Source organism: Condylura cristata, unplaced genomic scaffold (assembly GCF_000260355.1).
Source record: "Condylura cristata isolate star-nosed mole 26May11 unplaced genomic scaffold, ConCri1.0 scaffold00006, whole genome shotgun sequence".
Taxonomy (NCBI): Eukaryota; Metazoa; Chordata; class Mammalia; order Eulipotyphla; family Talpidae; genus Condylura; species Condylura cristata.
This window is the reverse complement of record NW_004567107.1, coordinates 48837154-48858296: the sequence shown is the minus strand read 5'-3', so window position 1 is coordinate 48858296 and position 21143 is coordinate 48837154. Positions and strand designations below refer to the sequence as shown.

The 21143-nt window shown below is 33.9% G+C and overlaps 1 protein-coding gene across 3 annotated transcripts in view; it reads left to right on the top strand.

Moving 5' to 3' along the window:
- The window catches only part of MPDZ (multiple PDZ domain protein), a 134407-nt gene that overhangs the window by 64269 nt on the left and 48995 nt on the right, over positions 1–21143 (top strand). For all 3 annotated transcript variants that reach the window (XM_012721488.1, XM_004677661.2, XM_012721487.1), the window contains 5 exons: positions 7606–7884; positions 8221–8344; positions 11249–11447; positions 16645–16749; positions 20062–20154. In XM_012721488.1, the coding sequence (XP_012576942.1) occupies positions 7606–7884; positions 8221–8344; positions 11249–11447; positions 16645–16749; positions 20062–20154 (800 nt within the window). The remainder of the gene's footprint in view (positions 1–7605; positions 7885–8220; positions 8345–11248; positions 11448–16644; positions 16750–20061; positions 20155–21143) is intronic.

Genomic DNA, 21143 nt, shown 5'->3' with positions numbered 1-21143 from the left:
TACAGGCAAGAGATGCGGAGGGTGAGAGGATTCACCAGAGACAGTGGGGTGCAGAACAGGTAGATTGACAAAGTACACTGCTGAGAGGAGCAGCGGGTGGGTCAGAAGATCCATGTGGATCTCCTCCCGGGCAGGAGGGAATCGAACTCATGCGGAAGTGGCTTAAGCTTCTTTGTGCTTTAACCCGCTGCGCCACCAGGGAGAGCCCATGATGTCTTATTTTTATATAAAAGTATGTTAAATATTTAAATAAAAATCACAGTAATTGGGAGACTACATTTAAGTCATTGTGTTAATGGAATTTAGTTACTATTGACACATCTACATTATCTATATTTTAGAAATAGGTTATTGACCTAAGTGCCCCAACTCTGTTTTCTTGGTGATATGTTCTGTAATATTTAATGAGTAATGTTTTAAACCTATCCTATCTTGGGATGAAATCACACAATTTTAATTTGAAATTTTTGAGTACTACGTAAAATTGAAGTTTTTCATACACTTAACCATTTGGGTTTTATTTCCATCACTGCTCTCTTCATATATTTTGAACATTTTTGAGTATTGACCTGCTCACTTTATTGTTGATTTGTTGTAATTGGCTATATTTTCTAGAAATTAATATATGAAACAATTTGGTATATACTTGTGAGTGTTCATTAAAAAACCTAAAAATGGATGGGAATGAGATTTGTCAGCCTCAGGAAAGAAGTTATTCTTGGAGGAAGAAGGAGGCATGAGATCCGTATCTGTAATATATTACTTTATGAAGAAGGAGATTGAAAAAAATCTGGCAAAATGTTAATCTGTATTAAATCCTCATTTACATATGACTATATTTTGCTTATTGTTTTATTTTGACAATATACCATAAATAAACATTAAAATTATGATGCATAATATTAATGTTACTAATGCAGTGTTTTCTAAATAGGTGAAATTTTATTTTCCACATAGATTCAGCAATAAGAAAATGTGTATTTATAGTGAGTTCGAAAGTAGAATTTCCATAGGTTTAACGTGATTTTCTTCCTTTCCTGATTAGCAAGTAAGTTTTTGGCCAAAACATTTTGAAAACATTTTCTTTTATGTTTCAAGGTGGCACCTGTTATCTTTGCAAATGATGCTGGGCAATCTTCTTGGATTGGTTTGCAAGGTGTAATCTTGAATGGAGCAGCTGCTCCTCTCTCATCACACCTGAGACTGTGTCTCTGACTATGTCCTGTTTGGACCCTATTCAGTTTTACTGGCCCCAGGGCTGGAAGCTGAGTTCATTCTCCTAATGGAATCTCCTAAACCATAGCATCACATTCTTCTTGCCAGGGGGACAGATTGCATTGTTTAACTTAGTAATTGTTACTTAAAGGGATTACACAGTCTGCATACTGAGAAGCATATATTTTACAGGGCAAATGCTGGCTGTATGCAGCACAACATATTGGCTTACTAAAGTCTGTTTGCCTCTTTTTTTCCCCCCAAGCAGTTTACTCTTTTGTTGAAGCAAATTTTGGCAAGCTGGCCTATCAACTGAAATATTTAAACTACAAAACAACAGAGAAGACATTAATGAGGCTCTTTTAAAACACATTATGAAACTCCTGAGTGCTTTCAGTTTTCTTAGAAAGTTTTTGTATTTATTTTTTGTGGCATCTTTCTAGTACCTACATATTTATAGAAAATGTGTGTAAATAATAAAAAAAAGATGGTACATTCATCTCCTTGTTTCTTTGCACTGTGTGTATTCTAAAAAGACATAACGGCAAATTGTTACAGAATTTAGAATTGTCCAGTTTTTTTTCTAAAGTCAGCTCATTTCACAATTCTGTACTTGACAAAATAAAATCATATAGAATATGATGTTTTAGAGACAATCCATATTGTCCATATTTCAGAAGTCTCCGTATTGGTTTGATATAAGTATGGGTATCGCAGTAATTTTTTGGCTTTCTGATTGTGCTAAATTGATGGATATCTCACAGCCTGCAATGAAGGCTGGAAGCACACAAATACGTTTACCTGCCTCCTTACGTTGAGCAGTTTTGGCCTTGACAGTGTGCTACCAGAGCTAATCATTCAGAGTGGGGACTAACCCTAGCAGGAGTCCCTATTATTTCAAAAGAACAGAGCTGGAGGGATGCTGCAGTAAGTGGGGGAGGATCTCTGCACAAAATTCTTTCCAGTCCCATTAATTTTGCTTTTGTTTTGATTTTGGCTAAATTTGATTAATCATAATATGTAGATTTAAGGAGTATAACCATGACTCAAGAAAGTGAAAAATGTAGCTTACTTCCATAGTATTTAGATTAGTAGAGGCAGGTAACTGAAATACAGAATTTGAAGATAAAAGCCAATGGATTTTTTCGCTTTTCATAGTTCTGGTTTTATTTGTTGGTAAATCTTTTGCAATCACCTCTAAAGATGTAACAAAATACAGAAATGATGACATTCTTAATTCAAATGATTTTAAACTTTTTGGTAAAGTGCAACGTGATTCTTAGGGAAAAGGTGCTTTCATTTATATATGTTTTCTACTTTGACTTAAAGACAACTACATGTCCTGCCTTCCCTTGCATACCCTGCTTTCGTTTATGATCCAGGGATGAAATGACTACCAAGTTCTTTATTCCTGAGTGTTGGTCCCCCTATAAACTATTGCTAATTCTAGTTCAGGTTGAACTTGGTATTTGTTAAGGCAGAGATGTCTTTTTATACTTTGCACATCAAACACAGATATTAATATGTTCCATGATGCTGTATAGTCCTACACATCTCTGCTTAGTTTCATTCTGTAGCATATACTTTATGATAACTAACTTTGATGTTTAAGATGTTTTATATATATATATATATATATATATATATGTATGTATGTATTTAATGTTTTTGGAGAAGTGGTTAGGATTAAAAAAAAAAACAAAACTAAATCACTCCAGTCAGAATGCTGTCACAGTTTGTGTGACAGACTTCAATATTTAAAGCTATAAAAGATATCTTTTCACTCAGAAGGGTCAGTGTATAAACGATATAGGAAATATATCTTATCTCAAAGAGTGATAAAATTATAGTAAGTTGTTCTTATAGAAGAACAGCTTGTAGATTGTTTATGCATCCGGTGGATGTTTAAATATTTAGCTAATCTATGTAAAGTTAACATCTATGTTAATAAATGTAAAACAAATAGTGTGCCCAAGAGTAACATTAACTTACTCATTATACTTAAGAAAAATAGTTCAAGTATATTTGACATTTTTATTCATCCTTTTCTCTATTTTTTTCCCCAAGTAAAATATATCAAGTAGAAGTATATATTAATGGATTTTTGAAAGACTTCAGTTTAGAGACAAAGTTGAACTGGAAAATTGTAGTTATTTTTGAATGTCTTGTGGGGGAAGAACTGCTTTTCTTTTAGATCCATAAGACTTTTAAAAATAAAACTCAGTTGGTTGTTCAGCAACCAGAAATGTTTCTGAAGTAGGCGTATGTTGTCTGCTGTGTTGATTAGCTCTTTCTTTTCTATGTGTCTATGTTAACTCCTTCATGAATAATGCATAAAAATTTCTGTTAACAAGGTTGGCTTGACCTCTTTTTCTTATGAAAAGCAATTTTGATTGTTATCTTTATTCGAGATATGGGGAAGTTAATTTAGTACTAATTTCTGTAATTTAGTAATACAGATGCTAACAAATTCTATAATAAGTATAGTCTTATAGTTCATAAAAATAAGATAATCTAATTTGGATGAATAACACAACAGATTATTGATTAGGTCTGTGAATATGGAGAAAGATAAATTCCTACATATATGTTCCTGAAATTTTTAAATGTGTTATTAGTTTGTATGATATTATTGCTAATGTAATAAATTATACTACTGTAATGTAATTCTTTGTATCAGAAATAGTGGTAATTCCAAAGAAGTATTGATTTTAAAAAGAGAAATATAGTAAATTGTGTTGAAGCAATTAATTATGAATTTATAAAAAAATGAAAAGAGACACAACTCACAGTATACTTTGAAATACCAGGTGAGTTAAAATCTAGAACCAAATCAGAAACAAAACAGTTTTACTAGAAACAAAATTGTTATACTAGAATGCATTTCATTGTGTGGTAAAGATTTATTAAGCAATACATAACATAGAAGTGGAAGAAAATATGGCAAATTTGATTATATGATAATTTCATAAAGTATTACATAAACATTTACATAAATAATTTAAATTCTGCATATATAATGTATCTATGTATATAACATGTACAAATTTAAAACACAAGTTGACAAACTTGAAAAATGTTTGCAATATTAATACAATAAATACAAAGACTTTGTATTTATAGCGTGAATGAGAAGAACAAGTAAAAACTGCAACTGATAAAGTATTGGCTTGAAGTATATGAAAAGCCATAACAAAAAGACCAGAAATGACTGCTAATGAGGTGGTGGTGAAAAGGGAACTTCATAGAGTGTTGGCGGGAGTGTATATGTGTCCAACCCCTATAGAAAAGAATATGGAGGACTTTCAGATTCTTAATAATCTACTACATAATCCAGCAATTTTTCTCCTAGGTATCTTTCTAAAGAATGCAAAAACATTAAATAAAAGGGCTGTATGCATTACTGTGTTCTTTGTAGCACTGTTTCCAATAGTCAAGTTATGGAAACAATCCAGGTGCCCAAGTACACAAGTGGGTTAGGAAGATGTAGTGAGTATACACAGGGGAATACTACATAGCTACATTTGCTATTTGCAATAACATGGATGGACTGGAAGGAATCATGCTAAATAAAAAAAAAAAAAAGAATCAGAATGAAGACAAGTGCAAGATGCTTTCACACATTGTGGGCTATAAGGAAACAGATAAAGAAAACCCTAGAATTCTTACTGTAAAATTGAGTGTGCCAAAAGGTGGGGAGGATAGGGCCTAGTGAACTATAGTAGAGGAATACAGATGCTTTGGTGGTGGGCTTGTTATTGCTAACATACATATGAAGAGGTGTGAAGTGCTACTATATGAGTCATATACAGTGTTTTAGCCAGTTACCTCAATAAAAAAAAAATTGGGGTTTGTTTATATAAAGAATTTAAGATGTATCATAAAAATGGCACAGTTGATAACTAAATAATCTGAGAAGAATATTCACAGGAGATAACCCTTATTCTGTATTTGTCAGGAATAGGAATGTGTATTTTTTTTTAGATTTATTTATTTATGCATACAGAACTGGGGTACAGGCCAGAGGTGAAAGGGCGGCGAGAGGCTTCACCAGAGACAGAGTGGGGAGCAGAACAGGCAGATCAACGAAGTACACTGCTGAGGGGAGCAGCGGGCGGATCAGGAGAGGTCTGCCACGCCATGTGGTCTACTCCGGGGCAGGCAGGGATCGAACTCATGCGGAAGTGGCGTTAGCTTCTCAGTGCTGTGCTTTAACCGCTGTCCACAAGGGAGGGCCAGGAATGTGTATTTTAAACACTAAAACATTAGTATATTTATTTCATACTAGTCCAGTAGTGGAACTAATCGACATTGGCAAGATTAGTTAAATATACCTATTGTATCTTAATGAGAGAACATTAGAGGACCATTTGGCAATATATTGCAGCACTTTAAATGTGCTTATCTTTTGATGCATAGTTCTTATTTCTAGGTGTTTATACTAAATAACTTCACCCATGTAAAAAATGTATAATAAAAAAAAAATGGCTTTTTAGATACTTTAAGTCAGACCATACTGGTGATATGAGTTCTAACAAGTGAACTCATGCAGTGGTGACTGATTGCTGATAGGTTAAGAGTGCTGACACTTAAACCATATGCAGTCAGGAAGGCCCAAGCACAGGGGGTTTAAGTAACTTGCCCCAAAGCTCAGACAACTAACTAGTGATGGAATCCAGGCAGCCAGGCTCCAAAGTCTATTCCAGTGTTTTCATACTAAGAAATATTTTGTAGTCATAAGAAATTTTATCTTGGGTCGTTTTTGGTGAGGGATTCAAGTCTCAGTGCTCTCAAGCTGTTGGCAGCCATGGCAGCATGAGTTAGCTCCCTGGCGAGGAGCACTGTCTGGGTCTGCTGCTCTGCTCAGCAGTGTATTTCAGTAAATCTCCCTGTTCTGCTCTCCACTCTGTCTAGGGTGAATCCTCTCATCCACCCCCCTATACCTCTGGCTTACACCCCAGTTCTTGTAAGCATAAATAAAAAAATGTCTTTTAAAAAAGTTATTAGCTGACCTTCAGTTACTGAGTAGAGATCTGTCATATCAAGATATATTTCCAAAAAGCAAGAACAACAATACTATAGTGTGTTGTTCAGTTTAGGTGTTACACATGTGTATATGCATGCATGAGTAGGTGTGTGCCTGTGTACTTGTACTTACGTATTATGTAAGTACAATAATCAGATCAGTTAAAGATCTGATGAGTAAAGCCTTATGATGCTACCTGTTTCTTCTGGGTAAGGGGATGAAGGTAGGAGTCATAACGAAAGACTTCCATATTGACTATTTTCTTATGATAATATATTCATACGATAATTTTATACTTCAAAAATTCCATTAAAATAACTGATGGGAAAATTGATATGTTTATTCAGTAACAATTTATGGGTCAGCTGTTTGCCCAAAGATATGCTATTAAATGTATCTGTTATAACTGGAGGTATGTATTTGTGTGGAACACTAAAACTGGAGAGTTTCAGAGAATTTCAGAAATTATATCAAGACAAGAAATATTCTATGCTGTACAGATTAGAGAGCCTGGATTAGGTCCTACATCTGTGATCCCTCTTTATAGTGTTCCTTTGGTTATATCCAGCAGAATAATTATGCAAGTTTCCTCTACAATAATGTGAATTGTGTGACATTCTGTTCTCCATAAACATCTATAAAAGCCTATCAAAATAATTTTCTTTCTGGAGGTTCTTGTGATTCTGAAACAATGTTATTTTCCTTATGCTCTCAAGCTGTTAACAAATAGGAACTTAACACCAATTCAAAATAAATCACTCTTTAAGATTTTGAAATATAAATTATTTACTTTCTTACATAGACTAAATTTGAAATAATTTTGTGAATAAAATATATTTTATCTAAGTGATCTTATTTAACTTAGTAAAACATGAAAAATATTTGATTTTCTGGAAATTTACTCAAAAGAGCATTTATTTAAAAATACACAGGTAATGGAATAATTTGTATATTTGCTTATGCTTTTTTTTTTAAAGATTTATTTATTTATGCATACAGAACTGGGGTACAGGCCAGAGGTGTGGGGCGGTGAGAGGATGCACCAGAGACAGTGGGGAGTAGAACAGGCAGATCACGAAGTACACTGCTGAAGGGAGCAGTGGGCCGGTCAGGAGAGGTCTGGGACACCATGTGGGTCACCTCCGGGGCAGATGGGGATCAAACTCATTTTAAAGTGGCTTTAGCTTCTTAGTGTTGTGCTTTAACCTACTGCACCACCAGGGAGGGCCCTGCTTATGCTTTTTGAGTAGTGTGTAATTATGTTGTTTTCTTTGTCACTAAATACTTGTCCATTAAAACATTTTCTTTCAAAATGCATTGATGTAATTGGCCATATTTAAAAGTTTTTATTCTATGCTTATCAGGATATTGCTGAAAATTCTTCAGATCCAGTACTTGATCTGCACATGTCCTTAGAGGAACTGTATAACCAAAATCTCCTACAAAGACAGGATGAGAGTCCTCCTTCAGTAGAGTTGAACATGGGGCCTGCTTCTGGCTTTTCCTTGAATGATTATGTACCTGCACATGCTATTGAGCAATATAAATGTGAAAACACAACAGTGTGGAATGAACCTCACCTACCAAATGAAGTCATATCAAGCACAGAGCTTACTTCTGTACTCCCTGACTCAGTTGGAAAGGTAAGATTTTAAAATAAGCTTTGTGTGGTAGGATGTGGTTGTGGACAGTGACTATTTGGGGATTCTGGCTAATGTACTTATACATGTAGAAGTTAAATTCCTTATGTAAATGAACCTTTATGTAACTCTTCATGAGATCATTATATAATCAAATTCTAGCTAATTTGGAAACAAGTGCTCTCCCAACACAGATTTTCAGAAGGTAATCTATCAACTTAGTAATTTAGTTATAAGGTCTTGCTGAATAAAGCACAACCAATTAGGTTATATGCATGATGTTGAAATCATACTCCAGAGTCTAGTTTTCCTTTCCATGTGTCTCTTTTTTTCTGCCAGGGCTCCGAATTCTTCATTCAGCAGAGTTCCCTGGCTTCTACTGCTGAGTGTGTCATGCTTCAAAATTTATCTAAAGAGTCATTCGAGAGAACTATTGCTGTAGCGAAAGGCAATTCGAGCCTGGGTAAGTTTCTGGTTTTCTACATTTATCTTTCCTCCCAACCTTCTTACCAAGAGAAAATACTGACCATGATTTCATTATTTTTGGCCATAGATAAGAAAATGTGTAATTTTTCCTGTAGTTACTTTGTTTCTCTTTTTTATGTGTTCATTATTTTTTCTGAAATGGTTAGCAGGTTTGTATACATCAGACTAGCTTAAATCCCTCATTCTTAATTACTTAAAGGTCTTCACAAGCTTCATTTACATTTATGCAAAAGATACATGTGTTATTTGTATTTGAAATAGTAAATCAGAAAAGGACTTCTGAGAAAATGAAAAGTCAGCAATTTGGATTTCGAATTCTTTGGAAAGGCAAATTATTAGTTTCTTTGATATTACCAGTTACATATATGTCAGTTTGTATTTAATTTATTTCATTCACTGAAATAATGACACAACCAGGTGTGCCACCAGCAAAATAAATATAGCTTATGCAGTACTTTATCCCAAGTGGAAGGATTTTTGTGTTCTCTGTTACCTTAAAAGAGTTGTGGCTGGTTAATAGTGCCAAAACCTTCTAAACTGGGCAAAGATATTGCACAGGAATAAATATTGCACAGAAATAAACTGCAGATTACACTAGCTAAATCAAAACTAAACAGAGCAAGTTTGTCCTTTTTTTTTTTTTTGAGCTAAGTAGTCATGTGACTCATCTCTGTCACAAGTGCTTTGTGTTGATTAATAGCACGTTAGATCTGTTGTTCTTAATGGCAAAGCATACCCTAAAGTGCTCTGGTTAGCTCTACATTAGAGTTTTTGCTCTGTCTATGATGTAGACAACTGGGACCCTTTATGTTGATATCTTAAGGTGGGAAGCTCTTATTTTATTGTTAAATTTGAGGCTTGACAAGAGAGCCTTGCAGTATTTACTTGGTGAATGGATTTCAGTTTCTGTTTTTTGGACTTTATTCCACTTGGTGGTGGCTGGGTACTACCAATAACATCTCAATGGAGAATTATAGCAGAGGATGTCTACTTATCGTATAATGAGTTATATATTCCATTTAGTAGAATAAAACTTAAGCTATACTACTTTCTATAATTAATTTTGAGTAAGCAATTATAGCTATATAAGCATGTCAGAAATAATCCATTTGTTAATGCAGTTTCTCAAAGCATGTTACAGACAACACTAGTTTGTGAGATATTAATAGAAGTTATTTAATGGTTCCAAGTTTGAAAGTTTAGAATGTGATACATTTAAGGATATATAATTCTGTTTGTACTACTTCTTAATTATTTTTTGAAACATATTTTTTTGAGGTAACATTGGTTTAAAACACAGTTGATGATTTAGAACTATTGAAACATACTGTTTAGGCATACATTACCATACAAGACACACAAGGTTTGTCAATAGTATCTTTTTTTTCTTTTTTTTTAAGATTTATTTATTTGTACATACAGAACTGGGGTACAGACCAGAGGCTCAGGGGCAGTGAGAGGCTTCACCAGAGACAGAGTGGAGAGCAGAATAGGCAGATCTACAAAGTACACTGCTGAGGGGAGCAGCGGGCGGGCCAGGAGAGGTCTGCCATGCCATGTGGTCAGGCGGAAATTGAACTCATGCGGAAGTGGCTTTAGCTTCTCAGTGCAGTGCTTTAACCCGCTGTGCCACCAGGGAGGGCCTGTTAATAGTATCTTAATATTCAAATGTGGATCTAAGAGAAGAAATTATAGAATGCTGCATTTCTCACATTTAACTCATATAAGTTCCATTTTTAACAATTTTTGGTTTTTATTGAGGTAAGTTTGGTTTACAGTGCTCTATGTTTTTCAAAGGCATAGGCTCAAATCTCCTTAGATGCAATATCCAATTATACTTGGTTATAACTTTTAAAATATCTCAATCTTTTTCTAAAAGAAGTTAATAGTAGTACATTCCAGACCATGCACTCTGAAACCAAATCCACAAAATGGTTCCAAAACAGAGTTTCATTACTTGTATTCTGAACCTTTGAGCAACCTAACTTCAAACTAGGCCCCACTTTTTACTAATCTACAAAATGACCACTTTTAGGATTGTTCGAAAAACCGTACTAGACACAAGAATGGAAGGCTATTGGAAAATGAACTTTGTTAACATGACCAATTACCAAAAGTGATATGAATTAAATACAATCCCTATCAAAATTTCATTGTCAGTCTTCAATGATATAGAATAAACAGTACTGAAATTCATATGGAGCCATAAAAGATCTCAAATAGCCAAAGTAATTCTGATAAAAAGAGGAATAATGGTGTTATCACATTCTGATAATCATTGGGTGAAAAGGGAACTATAAGATAACTGATGTCGGACTCTTGGTTTTAGGAGAACATAATGTGAGCATTTTTATGGCAATAGAGTTCTGAGTTAAAGATGCTTTGACATCTTTATTGTAGAGTACATAGTGCTAATGAAAAGCAAAATGATGGTTTAGATTTCAGTTAAATTTTGTTTTATAGTCATACAGTTGAATTTTTTTATTTTTTGTGGGAAGGCTGGAAGCACAAGGGGAAACAGGAATATCAACTGCTAATCAATTATGACTTTGATTAGATACTGTCAAAATACTGTCTTTGGGCAAGCTTTCCCACTTAAAGGGTAATACATCAAGTAGCTGTTATACTCACTCCACAGTGCAGACCTGTCACTAATGTAATTAACTTATGATGTACTTAGATATAATTTCACAAGCATTTCAATATTTACCCAGGAAAATTTTAGTAGGCAAAGATTTTCATTGGTTTTGTTGTCTTTTATTATGTGGAAATGTTACTGTTATTCTTTTATGCTTAATTCCCTAGGAATTACTAAATTCAAATTAAGTTGATTTTGAAATTCATGTAATTAATACCTATATGTGTTCTTCCTATACTATAGGGATGACAGTAAGTGCTAATAAAGATGGACTGGGGATGATTGTTCGAAGCATTATTCATGGAGGTGCCATTAGTAGAGATGGTCGAATTTCTGTTGGAGACTGCATCTTATCTATTAATGAAGAATCTACTGTCAGTTTAAACAATGCCCAGGCAAGAGCCATGCTGAGAAGACATTCTCTCATTGGACCTGACATAAAGTAAGTGTCATTTGTACCCCAGTTGGGTTTGGAAAATTCATGATTTCAATTCATTAAATAGAGTTGTTTCCCTCCCCCCCCATTTTGATACTTTTATTTGATATATAGAATTATTACATAACATAAATAGCTTAAAATTTGGAAATTTTTAATAGTTCTTCAGTGCAGATATGACGTAACAGTGCTGAAATTCATGAAAACAATGTTTCTGCTTTTATTTCCAAGGACTTCTGGAAAAACTTTATATGTAAGACTTCTTTCATAGAACAGAAGGTTTTGTTCTTAAGGTCTTACAGAGTTTATATTGATGTCAGTGTAAGGATTTATGTACTGCCTAATTGACTTGTATGAACATTAGAACTTTGTCAGTTTTATAAACAAAGACATAGAAAAGACCATAAAGAACAGTGCTACTTGGACCCATTATTTACCTTTTGTTGAACTGTCTCATGATCTAGGATAATTCAGTAATGTCTAAAATAGTTTGATATTTTGTCAGGAAGTGTTCAGAATGTCTTAAAGCAAGTCATATTTATTACTAAACATTTCTTAAGCCAACACAGAATCAGTTCATTACTTTATCATTTCAATCACCAATGTAATAGCTGGATATTTTACTCTAGCATCAATTATTGAATATTTCTGTTTGATGTGTAAAAGCTAAACTTGTAAAATAAGAGCTCAGGGAAGATCATTCACCTTAAATTGATGTAATGACTAGTATGGGAGATATTATTTTATTGATATTTCACTGACTGTTTTTTATATTATTCTTTATACGTTCACATTGATAGAACTGTTTCAAAAAACTATAGGATCTGGTATTCATTCTGTCTTTATATAGAAAGCAGAAAAATATAGGTTGGAGTGGATCATGCTGTCTTACAAAAAAAATGGCAGTTTAGGTAGAATTTCATTAATTGGCTTTCATTTTTGTGTGTATATTTGACTTACTTTGTAAAGAGAACCTATCATCAGGTCATGTGACAGATCTTTATTTATCCTATTAATAATACTAGTACAAGTGAGCATCATTAAAAAAAAGGTACCATCAGTGCCTCTACTCTCAGAAAAAAAGTTAAACCAAGTGTTTTTCTCACAACTTGCAGGTAATTGTCCATTCCTTTTACTTAAAAGGTAGCTGATAAGGGCTTTATCTGGTGGCATGAAGGGTTAGTACACAGCACTGCAGGTGAGCTACAGCTGCTTCAATGCGAGTTAATTCCCCAACACCGGAGGTGATCAACATGGTGAAACCTCCCCTATCTCAACCACTGCTCCCCTCAGCAGTGTACTTCGTCAGTCTGCCTGTTCTGCTCCCCACTCTGTCTCTGGTAATCCTCTCATCACCCCTGCAACCCTGGCCTATACCCCAGCTCTGTATGTATAAATAAATAAATCTTTAAAAATATTAAAAAAAAGATAGTTGATAAGGTTCACATGGAGATTATTGTAAGCATTTTAGCTTGCACAGTTAGATGTAGCATAATAGATTGAAAGCCTTGTAATTGGTCATTCCATTTGTTATGTGATAATGTACATTGTGCCATGTGCATTAATACAGGTCCCCTGTTCACTTTTGTCACTGAGTCCCACATACAATACATAGTTCTAGCCTTACCCTTCAGTCCTCATAAACTGCAGACTTTGAAACATGGCCTAAAATAAGATAATTGTGACATCAGTTTGGCATAAGTCCAGCATCTAGTGAACTCTAGAAAAGTTGTCAGGTGTGTTTTCAAGCTTCAAAAGTCTTTTTTTTTTTTTTCTACTTTTGTTTTTGTTATTTTATTCATTTGTTTTCCCACACTCTGATGAAGTACCATAATTTACCCATTCATGTGAATAGCTATTTATTATGATTTTAAAGGATATCTGGAGAGTTAGTTTTATAAATGATTATTTTAGGAGTCCAGGAGCCAAAATGAACTGTCATCTTTTACATTCAACAAAGAAAATAAGGAAAATTCTACATTTTCTCCTTTGGAAGTCAGTAAGTTTTTTTCCTCATATGCTCACATGTGTTCTCAAACACACATACTATGAACAAAACATAATAATTTTTTTACAAGTGCCTTTCTAAAACTCTGAGTCAGCTGGTTATAGTTTGACTCATGTAAATGGTAGAAAGAAATTAGTATCATATAATCCTTTTTCAGGGGAAAAGTAAAAGTGCTAAATGGCAAAGCACATAGCCACGTTGGTTGACCAGAACTGAGTAACATGTTTTCTGCATTTTGCAGGAATATGTTTTTGGCCCTGCCCCATTGCTGTGAGTTGCTTTCATGTAACAAAAGGCTTAGAATTGTGGTGAAAGTTGTCTGAGTAATGCTCCCAGAAGGAAAGTCTAGTTCTTCCATTACTCTGAATGGAATTGTAACGTTGCCTCTGGCCAATTAAGCTTTGTAGTGATTGCCAGCATCTAGTCTTTCTAGTCTTTATACATAACTCCTCCTCCTTATTTATTTCTTGTTACAACCTAGATTAATCTTGTGTAGTGGTGGGGAATGTATTGTAGAGCCTTACCCAAAAAAAAGCAAAAAACAAAAAACCTTTAAATTCTTCAGTTACATAACTTGGTTGATTTTAAGAAAAGCAGTGCTAACTGAAAGCACAGGATTTCGTTTTTACCATTTATGGTAGATGTAGGGACATTGTATGTGCGTTCATGCATGCCTGGGTAGATAATTTGAGTTTCAAGAGTTCAGGAACAGCCAGTTTAAGTTCCAGGTTTCATTATTTTCTGGGGAAGACCAGATGTGAAGCCTCACCAGAATGCATTCTGTTTCACTTCTCACTCCACCTTGCCAGGAGCTCTTACATTTCTGTAATAATAGCCAGGGTTTTGTGCTTAGCAGCAGCTGCTTGCAACATCTGCCAGATAATTACTGAGCTGAATCAGAATTCACCTGCCTTAACCTAAAGTGTGGGATGAATTCCTGATCAAGGAATAAAAGATTGATTGCAGTTACATTTTTTCATGCTTGTTAATAATCACTGCTATAGACACCAGTAAAGAGCAGATGCTTTTCTGGGGGAGGTGTAGATGGGAGGGAGGTGGAAAGGGGGAAAAAACAACCAGGAGCACCCACTTTTAACTACATATGTATGCATCTCACATTCAGCACAAGACACTGACATTTGTTAACACCATTGTAAAAAGATGCCGCGGCGTATGCTTCACATTCTAGATTTTCTACAGCACCTGCTGACGATCGAGCCCCCTTTTATGTGTGAGTATTGGTGATTCAAAAGCTCATTATGGCTGTGTGTTGCAACTTGTCTGTGAAAATGATTTCATGCTTTTGTAATGGCCCAGTGCAAGGGTAGACCCAGATATAGGTTCAGCGTATACATTTTGGCTTCCCCCCTTCATTTATATAAGAATATAAATTCCAACAGAGATGAAGTATTTTCACATTGCACTGCTGATTATGAACTTACTTGAAAATCATATTTTCCAACTACTAAGCTCTCAGCCTCCTTTGAAAGGGAATAATCTGTCTCAATGTGCAGACACAATCTTTGGATTAATATCTCATTTCGGTACCACTGATGCAGATTTTTCTTCCTCTCCATGTCTAACCTAAGGTTAGTTTAAAAATTTTTATATAACTCTCAAATAAGCTGTTTTTCTGTTTATGCAGTTTGTAATTCAGTTTTGTTGTTTGGTGATTTGGAGATGTGTGGTTATATGACCAAGTTTGTTTTGGAATCACTCTATATGTTCTGCTGCATTGTGGGATGTTTGTTCTGGTGGCTTTGTTCTCTGTATTAAGTTAAATACTTAGGTCTTCTCTTTCTCTCTGTTGCTTAAAGGTATCAGCAAATTTTTCTAAAATGCCTTCTTCCTCTCCCTCCCTTTGTAAAAGAAAAACTTAATAAATGTAGACAAAAACTCACTTCCATCATTGTTTGGGAGATAGAAACATCTTTTCCTTCTCAAACCAATGAAAAAGTTAAGTACTTGTACTCTTTATTATGATCATTGTTACTATGTTCTACCTTTCCTCCCTTATCTCTGACCTTCCTTGTTAAGATTTTATCTGCTCTAAGATATACCTCAGTGGAGAGGTAGGAAGAGTGGTCAAAACAAGGAAAAGGAGAACACAAGGACTATGGTGACAGTTTTCAGGTGATGAATGGTGGGAAATTTATGGGGATTAGTAAACTTATTGCACAAAAATGAGTCACAATGTAAGGAAAAATAAACTAAAAAAAATATGAGTTTTCCCATCTTACTTTTCAGAAATAATACCAGTTTTCTACAATAGGCTTTCCTGGTTTTAGGCTCTTACACATTATTAGTCTTCTTTTCATAAAATATGATTTTTCCTCATATAATGTGTTCAAGGTCTTTATGTTGTGCATTTTGGATATTTATTTTTTAGTTGTAAAGCCATGCTAAGCTATGTACAATATTTCTTGTGCTGTACCACTGAATAATTTGAAGGCTTTGGGACAACCTATTTAAACAAGTGTATCAACAGCTATATGGCCTTAAAGGACACCAGATTTGAATTTTCAAATGTCATTTTCTAAACATTAAGCTGTAGTCAATATCTAAGCTCACTGCCTGCCACATTATAGGCATTCAGCCAGTACTTACTGATTTAGCAAGTAAAAAATTTTCTCTGAAACCAATACGAACTTAAAGGAAGTTGCCACAAATTATCATGGATTATCATGGTTTAACTTCATATTTGACAGTTAATAACTTAATAGAACTAACATATTGTTATTGGTAATGCTTATAATATCCACAGTCAATTATAGATTGTGAAATATTTAACAAAATTGGTGATACTTAGTTTTTCATAGAATACATCTAATTTGTTTCTGTGAAGGAACTCAGAAATCCTTGTAGGAAATGAATAACTGGTGATTATTTTTCTAAGGATTTATAGATCTTTCTAATTTTAAAAAATCACTGGTCTTCCTTTCCTCTCCATACGGTTTTTTGGTAAATAAAGCAGCAGAATTTTAAAATGTAATTTTGGTTGTCATTTTTGTCTGTAGGATGTTTTATCCTTTTGAAATTTGGATTATTTGCCTAGTAAGTTGATTAAATGAATTTTGTGGGAAAAAGTAAGAACAGCAAGATAATACAATAACATTTCTATATTTCTGGAAATTTTTCTTAACTGTGAAGCATATTTTGCTTTCCTTTGTTTTTATGAATTGTATTCTGTTCCAGAATTACTTATGTGCCCACAGAACATTTGGAGGACTTCAGAGTAAGTTTGGGACAACAATCTAGAGGAATAATGGCATTGGATATTTTTTCTTCATATGCTGGCAGGTAAGTGAAATAGTAATAACTCTACAATACTGAATGAATGATAGTGCATGTTACAAAGAAGAGTTTGAATCCAGAGTCAGAAAGTACTGGAACAATTAAAGAAGACTGAATTGCTTTCCCTCTTTAAAGACTTTTTTTTAAATATTTTCCTTTCCCCCCCTAATTACTTATTATCATATAGTGTGGGAAATCTAGGAAAATATATTAAAATTCAAATCAAGAAATTAGAATCATCTTTAATTGTACCACCCACTTTTAATATACTGAATTTGAGAATTGACCACAAATATGAATATTCTTTCATTAATTTCCTGAATTTAGAATTTGTGTGATACTGTATGATACTTACAAATACCTTTTCAAATAGTTTTATTTTTTTAACACAGAGATTCGGAAACATTTCTAAATATTATTTTTTACTCTTTTGGAGAAAGTTGAGTTAAATGTCTTGGTATGTGTGCATGTTAGGAAAGGTTGTGAACGAGCTGGCTTTTTTATTTTTAATTTTTAGTGGAAATGTCTCTTTATATAGGTAACATTGGTTTACAACACTGTATACGATTCAAAATGATATAACTTTTAAAGGCTCTTAATGTGCAATTTAGTAAGAATCTTTAAAAAATACAGGAAAATGTTTAATGTTTTTTGCCCATAAGAGAGAGGGCAGAACTAGTTTTCGATGTTGCTGTCTAGTAGTATGGGACAGGGAAGAAATAATGTCATACTGCTTTTCCACAACATACCATTTTATGCTCTCTGCTGTGGGACCGTTTTTTTTTTTTTTTTTTTTTCAGTTGTATTGGGAAATGAGTGCCAAATTTTTCTCTAAATATGCTGCAGAATGGGAATAGCTTTGCAAGCATTCTGAACTTTGACACATCTTCCTCAGAGGATATCAGAACATTCCATAATACCCTTATGCCCAGTTATGTTACAGGCATGGTGTTGATCATATCAGGGTCCTCTGCAAATTGCACTTGTCTGTAGTGTGCTGACTGTCTAAAGAGTAGAAAAATATGCTGTGTGTATAATAAGGGAATTAAGTTCTCATTGGGGCCCTATTAGTTATACTAATAAGAATATTCACTTCACACCCTATAAACTCAGAAACATTCTACTTTGGAAATTTAACCTCTGATTTAATCTCAACAAATTGATTATAGCTTCCTGTCAAAATTGTAAAAGCATTTAACCTTAAAGTCCCTCCAAAATTAAACTTTAAATAGCTTAATTAAATAATTTTTCAAAGTAACATCACATTCCTATTACTTTTGGGAGCATTAGAAGTGCTCATGGTTTCTAGAAAGAAAGAACCCCTTTGACACTGTGCTTGTCTTGCCTCCCAACTGAGGAATGGGAATGATCTGGTCTAATACTGTTAATAAGACAAGCTACAAATTACTGCCTTTACTAAAAGAAAGGTATAAGCTCCATTTTGCAGAGAATTCTGTATCATATGGAGAGCAAGTGATTTGCCCAAGGTCCACAGCTAATAAGTAGCAATCATGAGTGGGATGTAGTCAGTCAGCTCCATGAATCCAAAGAAGGAATTGCACAACACAAGCCCAGCACAAAAATATGTGTCAACATAACATGGAAATGGAGAATTCAGGTTTTGTACAAAGAGACCTCAATTCAAAACTCACTTATACAACTTTCCTGTGTTACACTGTGTATGTTATTTAACCTGGCAATTATACATAGTTGAAAAGACAGTTTATTGCTATAATTGACAGAAATATTATTGATATTCAACCCTTGAACACTGGTGCAAGGAAGTCTAATGAATTTTTGGCTGAAGAAATGATAGAGGAGGAGAACTGGTTCATTCTGCTCTGTGAATCAGACATTGCAGAGTTGCTCATATTTAAAGATGGGTGAAGAATAATGAGCATATTTATAGGAGCACATTAAATGTATTAAAGATTATAGAATACTTTAAAAGGAATGATTCTTATATCAGGGGAGTTAAGATATTAGTCTTCTATAAGTTAGTTTAGTTTCCACCTCTCAGATTTTCCATCTTCTGGTTAGAGCTTCATTCAGACTGTCTACTTCTCTGTCAACTTTTTAACATTATCTTTTAAACCCCACTTTGGACTCATTCCCAACAATCCTATCCCAATGTCAGATTTACCTTCTTAGAAGGTTACCCTTATTCAGAGCTTCATCCCTCAAATTGCACATGAAGGGAATTTAAGCAGCCAACTAATTAGGTAGGACAAATAGGCAGGTAGATTTCCTTTTAACAATTGTCAAACAAACATCTAACATTCAGGTCAAAAAAAGCAATGAGACATTCAAGGAGAGCCTGAATATTTGTTTGCCAGAAATGTTGTGAAATACAAACACAGATGTGTTATTTGGGTTAGATGACTTTCTATCTCAGAGTCTAAAGATTACATAATTACATAACAGCTCAGTATTACTATTAGTGAATCATTAATAAAACTTAATCATATTCTTTCTTTATCATTTATGTGAAAATCAGACTAAATGTTTATTGAATCAGAAGTTTTACATCTTTTGTTTTCAAAGGACTATGCATGCATATTTCTCTAGAAATCCATTTTTACAAATAGCATAAGGACACATTATAATTATTTTAGCCATTTTCTTTTGCCCTTATGGTGTTATTTGTTGACATATAAATATATTTGGAAAACCAAGATATTTTCTTGATTTTGCTATTATTTTCTAATTCTACTTAATGGTTCTTTAGCATTTTGAAGCCGCTTTTTTCATGTTTGCATTTGGTAATGTGTGAATTCCTACAGAAATTGAAAAGTGACCTTGAATATAGGTACATTGTAAAATACTTCCTATAAGGAGTATTCTGTCCAGCCCTGTTGGATGGGCTATTGCTAGACCATAGCATTTTTAAAAATTGAAGGGAAAGTATTGGTCCACCCTTAGGAAGAAAATATTGTTAACTTATTGCAGAGTAGGAATTGATCAGAGCTGTTTTGTTGTTGTTGTTGTGCTGTTTTTTATCCATGTAGTACCTCTAGCTTCTTGCATGACAGGTATTTAAGAAATATTTGTTGAATGACTTTTTTTCAAATTTTTTTATTATTTATCTCCTTTCATTTCTTTCTTTTATCCCCCCATCTTTTATCAGTAAAGAAACATAATAGACATGACTCTCAACATCTAGCCATTGATATATTTCCAGAATAAGTTATGGTAGGTTGATCTAATATACTGTTTCTATTATGCATTATACAAGTATTGGCCAAATGTAATACACATAAAACAGTCTTGCATGGTCTAGTTAGGATTTTAGAGTCTCATTGCATAACTCTTTAACAGAGACATTCCAGATCTACCGGAGCGAGAAGAAGGAGAGGGAGAAGAGAGTGAACTTCAAAATGCAGCATACAGCAATTGGAATCAGCCCAGACGGTAAGAACTATTCCTGTCTTATGTCAACTCAGTGTTTAAGTATCAGTATGTCTGCTTGCAAGTACTGGATTAAAGTGTGCTAATAAGACATTGATCAAATTGTTTCATATTCCTAAACATTTCCTCATGTGCACCATAGAAAAGATAGTGCATAAGAGTAGTAGCAACAGATAAAATTAACTAGGGGAAATTATGCATAGGATGTTGGAATAGTTAATATCTGTAGAGTTCAATCTTAGATATACTACCAAAAAGTAGTTTTTATTTTCTCTAGCATTTTTAGAAGCTAGATATTTAAGCTTATAAATTCAAAATGCGTAAAAGTAGGCATGTTATTATAGATGATGGTCTTTTTAATTCCTAATTTGTCTAGCACTGATTTCATGTATACTAGAAAAGATGATTTTTTTAATATGCTCTTATTTTTTATTGTCTTATCACTGAGGCATATTTTGTCTCCATGCTAAATAAAATTAAACTCAGTTTTGATTTTGGAACCAAATACCAGGCTAAAGGTTTTGTAAATAGCCTTCAAGGAAATTATCTCTACTTAGATTAGGCAAAATGTAATCCACGCACACTACAAAATGACTCAAGAAAAGTACTAGGTATTTTGCATTCAGTAAGTGTAAAGGAGGTTATCACATGGTGCCTTGCACTTTGTAAGCATTTAACACATACACTGCAGTGAGTAAATAGATTTCTTAAGGGGAAACATATCATCTACTATTCAAAATGTGTTATGATGATTTTCCATTTTTGCCCATTAGAGATTCCAGCCATCACATAAAAGATTTTCTAGGTTGAGTGATGTTCAGAGTAGGGACAACATTTTATGCTGCCTTCACATAAACAGTATGTATTTTCAGTTAGATAAAATGACTTTTTGATTTTTGAGTTCTTTAAAAGGCTGACCTAAAAAATCAAGGTCTGTCTTTATCAGTACCTACACTGAGAAGAAAATGTAAGTGTAGGCCCGTGGCAAAAAA